The 17,275-nt window shown below is 35.8% G+C and overlaps 1 protein-coding gene across 3 annotated transcripts; it reads right to left on the bottom strand.

Moving 5' to 3' along the window:
* Positions 1-12,219: 12,219 nt before the first annotated feature.
* Positions 12,220-15,999, bottom strand: LOC107623810 (fantom protein). 3 transcript variants are annotated; one of them, XR_001616640.3, is made up of 3 exons: positions 15,079-15,999; positions 12,844-12,921; positions 12,220-12,700 (listed from the first exon to the last, which is right to left on the bottom strand). XR_001616640.3 is itself a non-coding variant. In XM_016326185.3 (3 exons), exons 1-2 carry the CDS (start codon positions 15,742-15,744, stop codon positions 12,849-12,851), a joined length of 729 nt encoding a protein of 242 aa, XP_016181671.1. In that variant the 5' UTR covers positions 15,745-15,967; the 3' UTR covers positions 12,220-12,700; positions 12,844-12,848. The 3 variants fall into 3 exon arrangements, 1 of the variants encoding a protein (XP_016181671.1); XR_002355041.2 differs by having other exon boundaries at positions 15,075-15,888; XM_016326185.3 differs by having other exon boundaries at positions 15,089-15,967.
* Between the last annotated feature and the right edge of the window lie 1,276 nt (positions 16,000-17,275).

Here is a 17,275-nt window from a genome sequence, read left to right as displayed (position 1 = left end):
GATTCCACTAGAGCTCAAAGGCTGGTTATTGGAGTTATTCATTGATCCAATCTGTGAGATAAGAGCTTGCAAGGTAGAGTTCAGACCATTTAGAGTAGAATTAAGGTTATTTTCCATGGCCTGTTGTCTCCGATACATAGATTGTAATAACTCATCATTAGCAAATGAAGAGGGGTAAGTGATCTGAGAGGTCTGCTGTTGGTTATTCAGTGGTCCTTGGGATTGCCTCAGGTGAGGTGCTCTGTATGGCTGGTTCTGGTTCTGCTGCCTGTTGTTGTTATTATTCCACCTCTGATTTCTCTGATTGTCTCTGCCTCCTCTGTTATCGTTGTCCCTCCAATTCTGGTTAGAATTATATCTCCAATTCTGGTTAGAATTGTCTTGCCATCCATGGCTGTAACTGCCACCTTGATTGTACCCTTGGTTAGGGCGGTCATAGAAGTTATGAGTGGCTGCCACGGTGTTATCTTCCTGCTGGAGCTGCGGACATTCATCAGTATAATGGCTATAATCAGCACAGATTCCGCAAACTCTCTGTGGGACTAACTGTTGGCTTTGCTGTGGTGGAGAAGGTTGAGCTTGCTGAACTTGTTGTTGATTCAATTGCATATGCTTCAATAAGTTGGTCATTTCACAGATACTCTGAGTTAGAGTAGCAGTCTCTCTGCTCGAGGATACTTCTGCAACAGCTTTTGAACGGCCTTATTTTTGCCTGTGATTCCAAGTAGATTCAGCTAAGTCGCTGATCAATTGCCATGCCTCATCAGTGGTCTTGTACTTTTTCATAGACCCATTGCTAGCACTTTCCAATGTGGTCTTATCTTGGGGCCTCATACCCTAAGTGACGTAGTCGAGCAACACTATCTTGTCAATCATATGGTGGGGACATGATTCCAGAAGGTTGTTGAAGTGCTCCCAGTATTCATCAAGAGTCTCGGATTCATCCTGAACAATCATGGAGATGTCTTTCCTCAGTTTATCAGTAACTTCAGCTGGAAAGAATTTTTTCAAAAATTCTCTTCTAAGTGTGTCCCAGTCGGATACAATTGCTGCGGGTTGAGTGTAGTACCACTCTCTCGCCTTTCCCTCAAGAGAGAATGGGAAGGCTTTTAACAAAATTGAAGTTTCATCTGCACCATCACGCCTGACAGTAGAACAGGCTGCTTGGAAGTCTCTAAGGTGCTTGATAGGCTCTTGAGCAGGTAAGCCATGAAACTTGGGCATCAAATTGAGCAGTGCTATTTTTATTTCAAAGTCTGTAGCCACCGCTGGGTGATGCGCTTAAAACGGTTGCATTGAAAAATCAGGGGGTCCAGCCTCCAGGATAGTAATTCTCCTAGGTGCTGCCATGTCACCTGCACGTAAATCAACTGAATTAGCAGAAAGGGAGCCTGTTTCTTCCTCAAGTGACATTTCAGATCCGCCCTCAGAGAGGACTAACCGATGCCGAGCTTGCCTTATTCGTGAAATAGTTCTTTCAATCTCAGGATCGAATACTGGCGAGCTTGGATTAGGAAGTGAACGCGTCATCTAACGAAAGAAACATGCAGCTTATAGTACCAAAATAAAATAAAATACAAATAAATAAATTCTAATTAATAACTTTAGCACTCTATTGCAACTCCCCGGCAACGGCGCCAAAAATTGACGTGGCGAAAATTGGTGAGTTAAGAAATTAATATAAGAGATACGTTGCAAGTACAGTTCTTAACCAACCAGAAATCCGCTTATCAATTTAGAAGGTTGTCACAAAATTTAAATTAAAATACTGGGAGTATGAGTCCCAGGCCGTCTCCCAACGAGTTGTAGAAAGGTGTGCTATTTTATTAATCAGATGTTTTCAAAAATGGTTTGAGTTGAATAACAGGAAATTAAATTAGAGAATTTGTGTAATTTTAAATAAAAGCCTTGGCTGGGAGTAGATTAGTTGGAAGCCCTATTCTTGTTGGAGTACTCTCAAGATTAATTGATAATTGAGGGTTGTTCTGTTTAGTTATCCCTTACTAGAGAAGGGAAAGTCAAACAAGTTGGAAAGCTATTTCTATTCACAAGTCCCAATCCACTCAATTGAAAAGGATTGGTGTCAGTGACTAGAGGGCAAACCAACAATAAACCCAATTACAATTTTTCTTTTAAGCATTCCAACTCAAGGTCTTCCTTTCAATCAACTCCCATCCAAGTTATGGAACTACTCACTCATTATGAATATATAATTTATAACATAGGAAAGGGAAATATAGAAAGACATGATAAACAATAATCAAAGGGATCAATTAAAAATAAAAATAGTTCTTGTATTAATAAACTCTAAAAATAATTCAATAATAATTCTAAATAAACAAAGGACATGGAAGAGTAAGAGACAGGTAAAGAAAACAAACTAGAATGACGAAGTCTTGCTGAGGTAATAACTCTTCTCAATATTCCAATGCGAAAAGCAATAAAGATAAAATCCTAAGAACTATGAATGTGTAGAGAGAAAACCTAGAGGAGGAGTAAAACTAGATCTAAAACTGAGAATTATCTGTAATGAATTGTTGTTTTCATTTTTGCATGTTCCTTGGCTCTAGTCTGCTTTTCTGGGCCAAAAATTGGGTCAAAACAGGGACCAAAATCGCCCCCAGCGAATTCTACAGATTCTGCAGATCGCGCATGTCACGCGATCGCATCATTCATACGGACGCGTCATTCGGTGTTTTGCCTTGCCACGCGTGCGCGTCGTCCACGCCTCCGCGTCACTTGTGCAGTTCCAATCCGCGCTGTCGCGTGAGCCATGCATCCGCGTCACTGCGATTTTCTCTATGTCGCGCTGTCGCATGAACCATGTGTCCACGTCACTTCTCGCTGGTCATCTCCTCAATTTCTTGTGTTCCTTCCATTTTTGCAAACTTCATTTCCCATCTCCAAGTCATTCATGCCCTATAAAGCTTGAAACACTTAACACACAGATCACAGTATCTAATGGAATGAAGGAGAATCAAAATACATAATTAAAAGTCTTTAGGAAGCAAATATTCAATCATGTAATAATTTTAGGAAGGAAATATAAATGCATGCCAATCATATGAATAAGTGGGTAAAGAATTGATAAAACCATACAATTAAGCACAATATAAACCATAAAATAGTGGTTTATCAGTCTGCAAATTAAACAAACTGAAAATGGTATTTTCATTCATCAAGAGAAGTATGCCAAGGAATTAGTTAAGAAATTTGGTATGGAAAATGCCAAACCCATGGGAACTCCCATGCACCCTAATTCAAAATTAGATAAGGGAGAAATTGAGAAAGATGTAGATGAGACTAGGTATAGAGGAATGATTGGTTCTCTTATGTACTTAACTTCCTCTAGACCTGATATTGTGCAAAGTGTTGGATTGTGATCAAGGTTCCAATCCAAACCAAAAGAGTCACATCTTTCTGTAATTAAGAAAATCATTAGATATGTCTATGGCACATCCAATTTTGGTCTTTGGTATCCTAAGATTGATGATTTTCTGCAGTTGGTTATTGTGATGCAGATTTTACTGGTGATAGAGTTGATAGAAGGAGTACTTCAGGCCTATGTTGCTTCCTTGGAAAGTCATTGAATGTTTGGTCAAGTAAAAAGCAACCAATAGTGGCCTTATCCATTGCTGAGGTTGAGTATATTGCTGCTTCTTCTTGTTGTTCTCAGCTTTTATGGTTAAAAACACAGCTTGCAGATTACAAATTAAATTCTGAAAATATTCCCTTGATGTGTGATAATATGAGTGCCATTAATATTTCTAAAAATCCAGTTTTGCACTCTAGGACTAAGCATATTGAAGTGAAATTTCACTCAATAAGAGAACATATCCAAAAGGGGGATATTAGTATTCAATTTGTTAAATTAGAGGAGCAATTAGCAGATATTTTTACAAAACCATTAGCTGAGGACAGATTCTGCATGCTTAGGACCAGTCTAGGAATTTTGAGTTATGATTCTTTATTTGATAATTGCTGATGAATTTGCTAGAGCTTTTTGTCTCATAAACAAGTATGAGATAATTCTGGGCAGGTGATGAACGTTTCCTTCAAGTCAGCATGTTCTGGGCTTGTTTCAAGTGAAAATTAATATGGGCCAAAGTCAAAATTTAGATCATGAGTGGTCCAAATGTGTTTCCTTAAGCCCAACCATCTCTGGCCCAAATATGAATGTTATAATTTTTGTTTGGATTAATAATTTTTGTTGGCTTGTGTGTTTAATCTTTTTGCAAAAGTTTTCTTTTAATGTTTTCTGGTCTAAAAAGATTTTCAGTTTGATTTAATTTTTAAAGGATTTCGAAAATTTAAAATTAAATTTCATTGTTTTTAAAATCAAATCAAATCTTTCTTTTATGAGGTCATGTCTTTTCAAGTCTTTTCAAATGGTGATGCAGTTGCATATTTTATGAAAAACTTTCTTGGGTACGGTTACCAACACTTCCTCTCTTCCCTCCATTAACTTCTCCTCAACTCCTCGGTTTCCTCTACTATCTTTACTGTTTCTCTTCCCTCAAAAGCCTGAAACTAACCAAATGAGGAAGAAAACCATTGCTAAAAGGCCTCCTCGTGAAAAAGTGTACAAGCTTCCCACAAAGCCTTCCACTCGCTCCCAAGACCGGACCTTTACCCCATCTCCTTCTCCTCCTACCTCTCCTCCTCGTTGTGACCCCATGGCTCGGACCAAAAACACTCCAAGATACCCTGCCTCTGCCAAGCCAACGCCATCACCAAAGACGACGCCCTCCAAACCAGACTCCTCAAAACCTGGTTCTTCAAAGCCAAGCTCCTCCAAAGGCAAACGTCCGACGGCTGAGGAACCAGTTTCCAAACCAACACAACCCAAATCCAGGTCGGTTCCTGTACACTCTCAACGAGGTAACACTCGAGTCCCTCTGAAAAATGTTAAAGAACCGGACATTGGACCTTTTGATCACAGAGCCCATTTTTTGACCTCTCATTCGAACTATAATCCCTATAGATTCAAATCTGTCATGAATAATAACTTTTATGATGGAGTTATCAAGTATCGTACCCTGTGTCCCTCTTTTCTTGCTGATTTTCCATCTTTAAAAAGAAAAGATTTTCCATTTGTTGATAACTTGATTTTTCTGGACTGGAATCATCTTTTTGACATCAAAAAGCCTGTTTATCTCTTGTTGGTCAAAGAATTTTATGCAAACATAACTTATCATGAAGGCACTGCTCACTCATATGTAAAGGGCCGAGACATAGTTTTAAATAATGAAATTATCAGTAATGCTTTGAAGTATAATGATGTTGGGCCTTGTGCTTACACTTCGGTTAAGTGGGATGAAGGTGTTGGAATTTCTTATCATGATGCATTGGCTCACATATGTGAACATGTTTCTTTAATTGATGGCATTACACCCACTCACAAAGCCCTAGGGTATGAGCATGCTCAGTTGCACCGAATGGTCAACCACATTATTCTTCCTCAAAGTGGCTCATATCAAAGGGTTTCCTACACTGATACTCTTGTTTTATATGCCCTTCTCACCAAAACTGAAATTTCTTTTGCATACTTGATGGTTAGATATATGTTTGACTCTGTTAGGAGTGAAAAAGACAAAGCACTTCCTTATGGCATGTTTCTAACTTGCATATTTGAGTATTTTGGTATTGACTTGACTAATGAGGAATATCAAAATAGACATTCATACCTAAAAGGGGGTGGTTCAGTGAAACAGCAAAAAAGACCCACTAGATCTGAAAGAGTTGTCCTAGATGATGAAGATGATGATTTTGTTCCTGAGGATTCTCCTGCTCCTTCCACTGAGGGTACATCCATCTCTACTGGAAAGAAATTTGCCTTGCTGAATGTGGTCAAAGATGTTGTTCGGGAGTTTGTTTCTCAATCAAATCACTTGATTGCTATGAGCAAAGAGCAAAGGAAGCTGGCTAGCAAGCATGAGAACTTCCTAAAGAAATCAAAGGATAGAGTGGCTGTGTTCATGTCCTTCATCGATAACCTTCAAGAGGATGAAGACCCTGCCACTGATGTTGAAGAGGAAGCTAATTCGGAAGGGAATGGTTCTGATTCCTAGAAATTGTCTCATGAAAACTGCTGCTGCTCTCTTTTTGTCTCATGAACTCTGTTTTTCTTTTGCTACTTTTGAACTGTTTCATTTTGGATGACTGTAATAACTCTAAATATTGCTGCACCTTTGGTAGTTTAGTTAGTACTTTGCACTGTGAACTAACTCTTTTCTGCAGGATTCAAGACTTTATTTTTTGTTGATCATGCTTATTGTCCGCCCTTAATGACAAAAAGGGGAGTAATAGCAATAGGATGGTAAATGTGTCCTGTAAATATGTTTTGTATTAGCATTGCTGCAACCACTACTATGCCACTACTATTTCTTTTTGGATTATTGGTCTGATTGCTGCATTAAAATTTGATTTCAATTATTAAGTTTTTGTGCTGCTGATATTAGTTTGATGTTGGAATAATTATGTGGTGATGGAAATCCCTTAGATAAGATAAATGTGTGTAGCTCTTTATTGTGCTCTTTTTAAGTACAATGTAAAACAAGACCAAAGAGGAAAGCACAAATCCAGGGGGAGCTAATCTTGAAAAGGAAAGGGGGAGCAACATAAAAGCAAATGACAAAAATCAAAGAGAGTTTCTAAACCTTACTCAAATTCATTTCCTTTTGATTATTGCTTACATCATGTTTGTCATCAAGAGGGAGATTGTTGAGTTAAGAAATTAATTAATAAAATTGATGATGACAAATATTTGATTAGTGGGCTAATCACCCAATTAGTTTTGATTATTTTTTATAAGTGATGCAGGCCAAAAACAAGTGTTGCAACAACCCAACATCAAACAAAAGATATCTGCAAATGGGCTGAATGGTAAGTAAAAATAAAAACAAGCCCAAGTCATTCATCTCAAGCTAAATTCTTCAAAGAAGCAAAGGCAAGGCACCAACGGGCTGAACTTGAGTAGAACCCGATCCAAGCCCGAATTGAATCTCAATTCTCTCTCACTAGCTTTCACCAAATCAACGTTCCTTTCTTCTCTGTCTCAGTCAAATCAGAAAATTAGAAAAGTGAGAAAGAGAGAAAGAGCTTCTTCCCTAAGCTAGTCACCAAAGAAGCAAGAGAGAGAAGGATTAAGCTTGAAACACAGAAGTCTAATCAGAAAATCCAAACCAAATCAAGCTTAGGTTAAAGGTAACCCATTTCCTCTTGCATGCATCAGATCTTTTTCTCTTCTTCCCAACTCTCTGCTCTATCCGAAATGGGATACAAAGGAAAGTTGTTTTCTGTTATTCTCTGCTGTATATCCACGGTCTTAAACATGACTTGGGGACCAAGTTAGTTTTCAAGGGCTCAGATCAAGTTGACCATAGGAAGATTTTTGTGGTTGTTGCTTTATGGCTTTCGGTCAAGATGAAGAAGTCAGAAGCAGAGTTTCTACTCTGGGAATTAAGGAGAAAAAGTGAATCTGTGGGTTGGTGAAGCTCAAGGCTCAAGGTGTTGACCTCGGTAGAAGGACCCAGCAACATGCAAGGAGATAAAAAAGTCTTTCTGCTCATTCAGAAGCAAGGAGAGAAAACCAGATCTTGGTGAGTTGTGTTCTGTGAAGAAGTTCCTCTACTTGGATAATGCTTTCTTTTAAAGAAACATTCGGCCAATACTGAAGAACTGTTTCTGAGGTTTGTGAATCTAGTTTTGCACATAGCAAAGAGGCTGCTGATGAAGTCAATCTCCTTCATGTTTTACTGATTGTGATGTTCTTTTCTATGTATATCTTTCTGTAATTTCTTGTGAGAAAAGGCATTGTGAGAAAACTCAAGTAAAAGCCATAAGTGGAAAAAGGCTAAGTGAAACACTTGAGAGAAAAGTCTAGAGTTATTTTCTGATTTTTTTTAGGTATGTTTATGTCTTGTATCTTGTACCTGTGAGGTATCCCTTTCTTAGTTGGGTTAGCACTAAGAGTGAATAGTTTGGTATTAGCATAGCCAATGTCAAGTTAGGATAGAACTTGAGTGTGAAAGGATTGGGTCAATCCTATGGAATTGGTGTATGTAATACTGTTAACTATAGTGGAAATTCCTCCATTGTTGTGGAGGAGAATGGACATAGGTTGCATAGCACAAGGCAACCGAACCAGGATATATGATGGTGTTAGCTTTTCTCTTCTCTGCACTGTTCTGTTTTCTGATATTCATGAGACAAAAGTAAATTGTCTCATAAATTTCCGCTGCTGAGTTCTAACAGAATCAGAATAGAAAGTTTGTTTAAAAAGGGTCATAACAGCAACTAAAAGAAAGGCATAGATTCAACCCCCCTTCTCTAAGCCTACCACAACCTTCATGATTCACACCCACAAAAGAACTAAAAACCAGATTGTACCTACAAACGGACACCAACAATTATGAACCGAAAGTCATTCGCATATGAACCAAATACATCATAGTGAAATGAATACTTGTTTGTGTTGTAAGTTGTATCAAATGAAACAATATCTCCAAAATAATTGTATGCAGCCCTACTTCTTGCATCAACCCAAAATGCATTTTTGATAGAGTGATCAACTTCAAGGTTAAGCTCAAAAAGAAATTTTGATTCATTTCTTTCATTCTTAATAAGTACTTACCAAATTCTTTGGCATCATCTTGTTCGAAAACATTCCGTACTTCCCTTGTAATGTAATTCCTCACATCTTGTTCAATAAAACTAGTTCACATTGACCACCCGCTGCTGCTATAAATGATTGATATGTTTTACTTGGTCTAATTCTAACTTCCTTGTTATTTTCCATGCATTGTACAATGCACAAACATGCTTAGGTCCTTATGTTATTTAAGTATCTCTATTCGATCTGGACAGCAAGGCTGTGAATGATTCAGAACAACTTTAGAAATGATCCAAAGGCCAACGTCCTTTAATATATGTACATAAATTCTGGCTGGACATTTTATTCCTGCTGAGGGATTTGTATTCAAAGTTGGAGATATCTTGGATATCCACTTCCCCTCTTTACTACATGTAATTAATTGATTCTTAATTTCATCTCCCTTCCGAGTGGTGTTACTTATTTTCATAGAAAAATCAGCAAGTTTGGAATAATCTTTGTAGAACTTTTGAGCTTCTCCGAGTGTCTTGAAAGTCATCCAACTTTTGGGATAAATTGTTTATCGACAACACACCTGGACTGTAAAATGAATCAAAATATTGTCATAATAAGACCATTGTGTAATAACCAATGAACTGAAACATGTGCATTGTATAAATTCAGAAACTTATGCATTCTATCCAAATTCAAATTCATAAACAATGCTGATTTTAGCAAAGAAAGACGAAATTATTCATTATCACTTTATTCAATTGCATTCTATTCCATTCAATTCAAAATTGTTGACGAATGAACTGAAATACTATCATAACAAGACCATTGTGTAATAAATGAACCGAAAAGTGTCCATTATATGAATTCAAATTCAGAAACTCCTGCATTCTAGAATGAACCAAAAATATTATCAAAACAAAACTATTATATAATACTAAATGAACCAAAAAATATGTTCATAAATAACACTGGTTTTAGCAATGAAAAATGAAAATATTCATTATCACTTTATTCAATTGCATTCCATTCCACTCAATTCAAAATTGTTGAAGAATGAAACTAGGGGTGGGCATGGTTTGGATTTTTATAAATCCAAACTGGATCCATTTCAGAACTAGTTTTATGGTTCATGAAACTAAACCAGAACTGGATTGAAGAGAGAAACCGGTTCTAAACCGGTTTGAAAAAACAAAAACCAATTTTAAACTAGTTTTAGAATTTAAATCCAGTTTTACTTACAAACCGGTTTTAAATCCAGTTTTACGTATAAAACCGATTTTAAATCCGGTTTTTTTTTAAAATCCAAATCTAAAATCTGAATTTTTTTTTAAATTCAGTTTTAAAACCAGATTTTTTAACCAAAAATTCAGTTTTAAAACCAATTTTTGAAAATCCAGTTTTAAAACCAGTTTCTTCAACTAAAAATCCAATTTTAAAACTAGTTTTTAAAAATCTAATTTCCAAACCAGATATTTTAACAAAAAATCCACTTTTAAAACCAATTTTTAGAAATTCAATTTTTAAACCATAATTTTTTTAAAAGTAAAATTAATACTAAAGTCATTTTAAAGTGTATAGGTTCATTACAACTAGAATTTGGTTCTTTATAAATCTAATGACAATAGCTAATATATATAACATTTAATCTTATTAATGGACAAGCATGCTACTATGAAAACAATGTTACTCATTTTCAACTTCACATACACGATTATTTTTTAAAATCTTTTTAGTGATACAGGTACCAAAAACAATAATCTCCTCTTAAATAATACCAAATATCATTAGTTGTGCATGCAATTGGTCAAGGCCAAAAAAAATTGTTAATAAATAATATCAGAAAAAGTTCATAGAATGAAGGCAAAGGAGATAATCATGCAACCAGAAAATAGACATTTAACATCATATTAAACACATAACAAAATTAGAAGACAAGCAAAAAGAACTAAGTCAAAAAAGAGATGCCAAAACAGCAAAAATAGTTCAAACTCGGTCAAATATATGTCGAATTGATCAAATAAGAATAAACACATACAATACAATTAATATTTTGAGAAAATCAGCATTTTGGCCACCCAAAGTTTCAGTTTTCAACAAAATTGTCCCCCAAAAAAAAAAAACCGTATAAATTTGGATTAGGATTTTTTTTTCACCAATTCAGTCTTAGATTAGGGTTTTTTTCAATTTTGATTTTAATTTGGATATGGATTTGGATATGGATTTAAACTGTTTAAATGGTTTGGATTAAAAATCTAAACTATAAAAGAGATCCAATTTGGTTTGGATTTTTTTTATTTAAAACTAGATTTTTTTTAATTGTTTGGTTTGGATTTGATTTAAAATCCAATATTTGGATTTTTTTTGCCCAGCTCTGAATGAAACTAGATAAAATAAAGACCGATCCAAACCTCATCAACTTGATTCGATTTACAAGAATAATTCAAATTGCTCTTATTCAACTGATTTGAACTTGAATCATTCATTGTTTTGATCCAGAAGAATAATGCACTAATCAAATCTAGATTGAAATCTGAAGAGAAAGAGAAGAAATCAGAAGAGAAATACAATGAAAACGAAGTAGAAAATGAAAATTTGAAGAGAAATCAGAGAAGAACAAAGAAGCTTTACGTTGAAGAAGAACGAAGAAGGAAGCTTTACATTGAAGACAACTTTATGTTGAAGAGATTTACATTAAAAGTCTATTATGAAAGCATACAAAAGTAATCTTTCTATGTAAACGATGTGGACTATATTTTTTAAATATTAGATTAATATTTGTAATTTTTAAAAATATTTAGAAATTTTCATATTTTACATACATGTGAGAGAATTTGAATTGATATTACCGAATTGTTATTTATTATATTTTTTAATTTTAAAAAATCCAAAATAGTACCAATATACATATTATAAAAGTTCGACGATGGACTAATATTCAATTAAAGAGTTAATAGTTAAATTAGTTCTTGAAAGATATGGCATTTTTTAGATTCGTTCTTGAAAGATTTTTTCAAATAAATTGGTTATTCAAATATTAGAATTAATCATATCTGTCATTCAGTTATTCTACTCACAATTTTCATCAATGATTAGTGATATAAAATGTTATCTGATAGCTTACATGTGACACATAACATGTTTAATTAAACGTTGACTAAATATGTTTCCAAAAATCTATCAATTTAGCACTAGGTTATTTGGGAATAGAATTTTTATAATTGAAAAAAAATGACTAAATAAATTTTCATAAACATATTTGGTCAATATTCAATTAGACATATCAAGTATTATATATATTATCAATTAATGTTTTACAACATCAATCTTTGAAGAAAATTGTTAATGGAGTGACGAAGGACAAATCCGATTAATTCATAATTTTTGAAGGACCAATTTGATTAAAAAAATCTTTCAGGAATGAATTTGAAAAATGTATTATCTTCTAAGAACTAATTTGACTATTAACCCTTCAATTAGGCATTACACATTTAAATAAGATCTGAAAGAGAAGTCCCCAAAATTTGACAATCTAAGATCGACCATTATGGGAGGGAACACCCATGACCCATCAATAACATGCAGTATAAGACTACCTAAAGAGAGACTGGAGAAACGAAAACCTTTATATTTGTCATTTAAACCCATCCTTAAAATGTTTAGCAAAAATCTAAAAAATTTACAAGTGTTATCCCAAGATATGAGCTTCAATCTGAGACAATAAAAGATCTGAATAACAAAGAAAGGGAAAAGAAGAGAAGATTGCATATGTATTGAAGAAAGAATGTTGCAAGTTAGAGGGAAATATAAGAAACATTTACAAATTACAAGGTTGCATTAGAACCTCAATTTGGACCAAACAGTCAAACCACCAAGCAATTCTCTTCATGAGGAAACAAAGTTGTTTATACATTCATGATTGCTAATAGAAGACCGGTAGCGCCTTCATCAATGAAATAGCACAAAAAAGAAGCAGCCTACAGCAGCCAACTTGAAATTTGTTAACCTTTGTTCGGCTTCCTTTGTTATTTTAAGAAGGAATGTCATTTATTAAAATCAGAGACTTGTTTTTCCTTTCTTAATTTTTCCAGAAACCTGCAAGGCATGATGGTAAAATTTGCAGTCAATGTTCCACTCCCTACTCTTCAAAATTTTCCTACCAAAATAGCTTAAATAAATCATTGAAATTCAAGAAGAAAATTAAAAAAAAATCAGAAACCACAAGTAAGTGCACTTGCCTCTTTTAGAGATGATGTGCAATATATCCTTGGGAGTCTTTCATAGGCTTCTCTCGTTTCATGTTGACTGCGTTGTCCCTGAACATGGAAGCAAAAGAAATAAGAACGATGGCTGAAATATAATGTTATCCTGATGGGATTATTGCAAATTATTTCGAAAAGGAAAAGGCATAGCATGTAATGGACAATGCTATGATGCGCCACAACAAGTTTGATGTTTCATGCACTAAGATAATCTAATGCTATAGACTTTAGCATTACTTTACATCAATAACTTCAATTAAATATATATCATTGGATTATTTTCATACATTTAAGTTCCTCATGTTAAATACTTGCATCAGTATCTGTAAAGCAACATGGTTTGGTAAAACAATCACATAAAAAAGTAAGGGGTTAAAAACACAAATAATATGAATAGGAAAAGTGTTATAGCTTGTCACTAGTGTCGTGTAGAAGTCAATATTAAGGATACCATTGATATGAAACCTACAAAGTCTGTTATCAAGGCAACCCCTCAATAGAAAAACACAAATAGATAGCAATTATTAACAGAAATATAGCTTGATATTAAACACTGAAGGATAAATAAACATGAGTTATGACAAATTTTCTCAGAATGCTGAAAGGGACAGAAAAGATATACTCAACCAATCTGCAACCAAGAACATAATCATGTAATGTAAAATCATGTGACAGTATTCAGAATGGTATACAGCAGATAACATTTGTTGATATGCATGCATAGTTCAAGCTGGTTCATTGCAATATTCAATGGGTGTCATAACTTATTTGACAATATTATTGACTAAGAAATTCCAATGAGAAGAAACAATGAATGATTAATATTAAGGATAATTATTATTTCATAGTGGGTATGATCAATGAATAACACGAATAAACTCACATTGAAAAAGTTTTAACAGAGGTTTAGGCAAATATGAAATATAGAACAGCTTTTAAGGAAAGAGTGAGACGTGAATGGGAATATCATTACTCTAAAATTAATAATTAACAGCCAAAATTGATAGGAAACAAAAATAAAAATAAAAACTTATCAGCTAAAAAGCTTTATCTTCAATGCAAGAAAGAAGCACATGCATAACAGAGTCTCCTAATTTCTTCCTTTTCTTCGCCCACTTTGTTCTCATTTTACATATGGTTGTCAGGTTGTGTTCTCTCTTCTCAACCAACACAGTTGAAACATATTTGAAGGAATTATCATCACATTCATTTGAAAGAGAGGACAACAAAAGCAAGTAATTGCATATTCCCATGCCAACCTTGAACAAAAAGGTGATTAGGAGGCCATGATCACTTCATAAACCAGTAGTGGCACTTTCTCTATTTATTTAAATTAGATTCGCCCCCTCACTTATATTACATGTTCTCTTAACCAAAGGAACAGCAGAAGTACAAAATGCTCAACATGCTGGCCCTACAACAAGCACTCTGACCCAAAATACAAGACTCTTAAGCCTTTTATCTAACATCACATGTTTTCACATGGAAAGCTCTTAGAAGATAGGATCGAGTTTGATTGGTATCCATTAGCTGTAATAAATATTTGCCAAACCAAGCACAATTTACCAATTTCAGCACTAACAGCATCCAAAGGTCACATAAAATAGAACACAATTGATGCAATACATGCTACTTAAATTGGTATTCAACAAAGATTACACTATAAATAGTTATATCAAGAGGAATTCAATGCAGGAATCTGCAGTTAGATATATTATAATTCTGTCTTAGCTGTTAACACTTACATTTCTACGGCGTTCACTTAGTAAGAACCTTTTAAGGCACAATTCAACAAACAGAACTCAGCTTATAGAGGAAACTTTTATGAGCAAGATTGCAAACCCAGCTTAAGAGAATTATAAGATCGCATGAAATCATAACAAACGAGCAAGAGAAACTACAAGATTTCTCCATATTTAACTCGAAGGTGCAACCTTATTTTTCACTCAAATCCAAGTAGTTAACTAAAAGTTAAACCCTTCTCCTAATGGCAAACTGAAATCATAAGAAGCAATTAAATAAAGACACAGAGAACATCACTCTGAAGTCTGAACTCCCAACACTACAACTTATGCATAAGAAATGCATCAATCAGCCAAAACCAACATAAAATATAAAGCTACCATGAATTTCCCAGCATGCAATAACGGTGCAGATGCTACCATAAACACAATTAACCAAGAAAACATGGAAGCAAAAGGCCATACATACGATATCTTACTTGGAGCTCCCAATTCCATTAACATCAGAGGTTTTCTTCTTCTTCTTAGTAAAAAATTTTGACTTGTGCTTTCTCTCCCTCACTTTCCAAATATTGTTTTTCCTGAACACCAACTTGTCCACCTTCCAACCAGGGAAGCTCGTGTCAATCATGGTAACCTCGCTCTTCGTGAAACCCTTCATCAACTCGTTATCTTCGTCGTCACCGCGGTCCAACGCTTCTTCTTCTATTACTGCTACTTCTTCCGCTGCCACGTTAGCCCTGAGGGAATTGGTGGCGCGGACAGCGGTGGCGGCGGCTGTAGTGGTTGTGGCGGCGGCGGTGGTTGTTGGGGAAGAATTGGCGAGGAAGAATTTCGGGTGGGTTTGCTTCCTGGGGCATTTTTTGGAGGGTAGGGTTCGGGTGAGGGTGGCGCCCATGTTGAAGAGCTCGGCGAGGACGGCGGTCATGCTTGGTGGCTCGTGATGGGCCTCGGTGGGCCGGGGTCGGGCCGGGATGGTATCGGACCGGGCCTGGAGTGAACGAGGGGAGTGGTGAGCTGCGGTGAGGAGGAAAGAATCGAGGTCAAGGCCATCGCCGGTGGGGATGCCTTTGCTGGACCGGAGGCGGTCGAGCCATGTTGAACCGGACTTCGCGGTCGGAGCGGAGCAGAGCATGGTGGATTGAAGGAAGGTTCTGGAGAGAGAGAGAGAGAGAGAGAGAGAGAGAGGAGGACTTTGGAGTGAGAGTCACTGAGGACAAAAAAGAGCGGGTTGGGTTGTGGTGTGGTGGGGTGAGCGGATGCGCAGTGCGCGTCGTGACTGGTGGGTGAGTGCCACGTGGAGGACAGCGTCACTGTTCGCTGCCGTGTTTTTCAAATTCAAATCAAAGATATGTCATGTGTATGTTTGTGTGTACCATTGTCGTTAATTAAGAGAAATTCTTACTTGTTTGAAGAACAAGTCCGGAAGTGCATATTATTGGTTCTATTTATTAATTGTATTTTTATGTTAGTATTATAAATTTTTTATTTTTAATTAAAATTTTAAAAAATAAACAAAACAAACATATTACTGAAAAAATAATTGTGTCGTTTAGGGTTAACAATGCTCTACTAAGATTTTTCTAAAACAGAATTTCTATGCCATCTAGGTCAATATTTGATTTTTGTCAATTTTTTTTCACATATTCAAACTTCTTTTTTCTTTTTCTTTTTTTTTCTTTTCTTCAACCTCTTCTCTGCATGGATGAAATGCACGTCAGACTGCAGCACTCTGATAAGACAACGACGAAGAACATAGAAATTTGATCCAGCTGGACGAAGAAGACATAAGGATATGGATAAGCTCTTGTATTAATAGCTTGGTCAGTAAAATCTTTTCAGAAAATTTGTTTTCTATTGGTACCATGGATGGTGCACTACGAGCAATATGGGAACGTCCAGAAGGATTTAGAGTGGCGAAAATTAGAAAGATTCAATTCCAATTCTTTTTTGATAGAGAATAGGGGTGTATTGAGAATAGAAAGGGGTTCTACTTGGCTCTTTAAAAATTATGCATTGCATGTTCAGCGATGGAAAGACGGTGTATGGGTGAAGGATCAATTAATTACTCGAATTTCGGTATGGATTCAATTTTGGGGTTTGCCTGAAAGTTTTAAAACCTTGGAGGTGGCTCGAAAATTAAGTGCAGGGCTAGGGAAGGTGCTGGATGTCGGTCTCTTTGATGTCAAAGGAAGAGAGGCACGCATTATAAAAGTGAGGGTGGAAATTGAGGAGAATAGGCTGATCAAAGACACTCTCATGGTTGCTGGCCCAGACAAAATCTCACTTTCGGTAGTATTACGCTACGAGAGAGTTGGAATGGCCTATCCCTATTGTGCTAGAATAGAACATGATCATAAAGTCTGCCCACTTCTCATAGTTGATTCGTAGGAGAATGGATTAAAGGAGGATAGGGTGGGAAACTGGATTAAAGCGAACCAAATTAGAATTCGAGTGGAGATTAAAGAAGATCACAAGAACAACGGTGATAGCAAGAATCAGCTCAATCAAAATACACGCAGGGAAAAACCTATGCCAGACTGTTTGATTGAAGGTTTTATAGGGCTGAATATAAGAGACAAAATAAAAAGAAGGCGGTATACCAAAAATCTAACTCAGAGGGGAATTGCATGGTGACAAGGAGAACCAATCTAAGGGGGCCTTAG

Source organism: Arachis ipaensis, chromosome B10 (assembly GCF_059453495.1).
Source record: "Arachis ipaensis isolate K30076 ecotype BB chromosome B10, ASM5945349v1, whole genome shotgun sequence".
Taxonomy (NCBI): Eukaryota; Viridiplantae; Streptophyta; class Magnoliopsida; order Fabales; family Fabaceae; genus Arachis; species Arachis ipaensis.
Note: the sequence above shows the minus strand (reverse complement) of the source record. Positions and strands in the feature narration are given on the sequence as shown.

What these genes read in the sequence shown, in the direction of transcription:
- LOC107623810 (XM_016326185.3), bottom strand. Translation starts at nt 15,744, where the DNA reads ATGCTCTGCTCCGCTCCGACCGCGAAGTCCGGTTCAACATGGCTCGAC. An exon ending in AATGGAATTGGGAGCTCCAA is followed by an intron (nt 12,922 to 15,088) that starts GTAAGATATCGT and finishes TTCCATGTTCAG; the next exon opens with GGACAACGCAGTCAACATGA.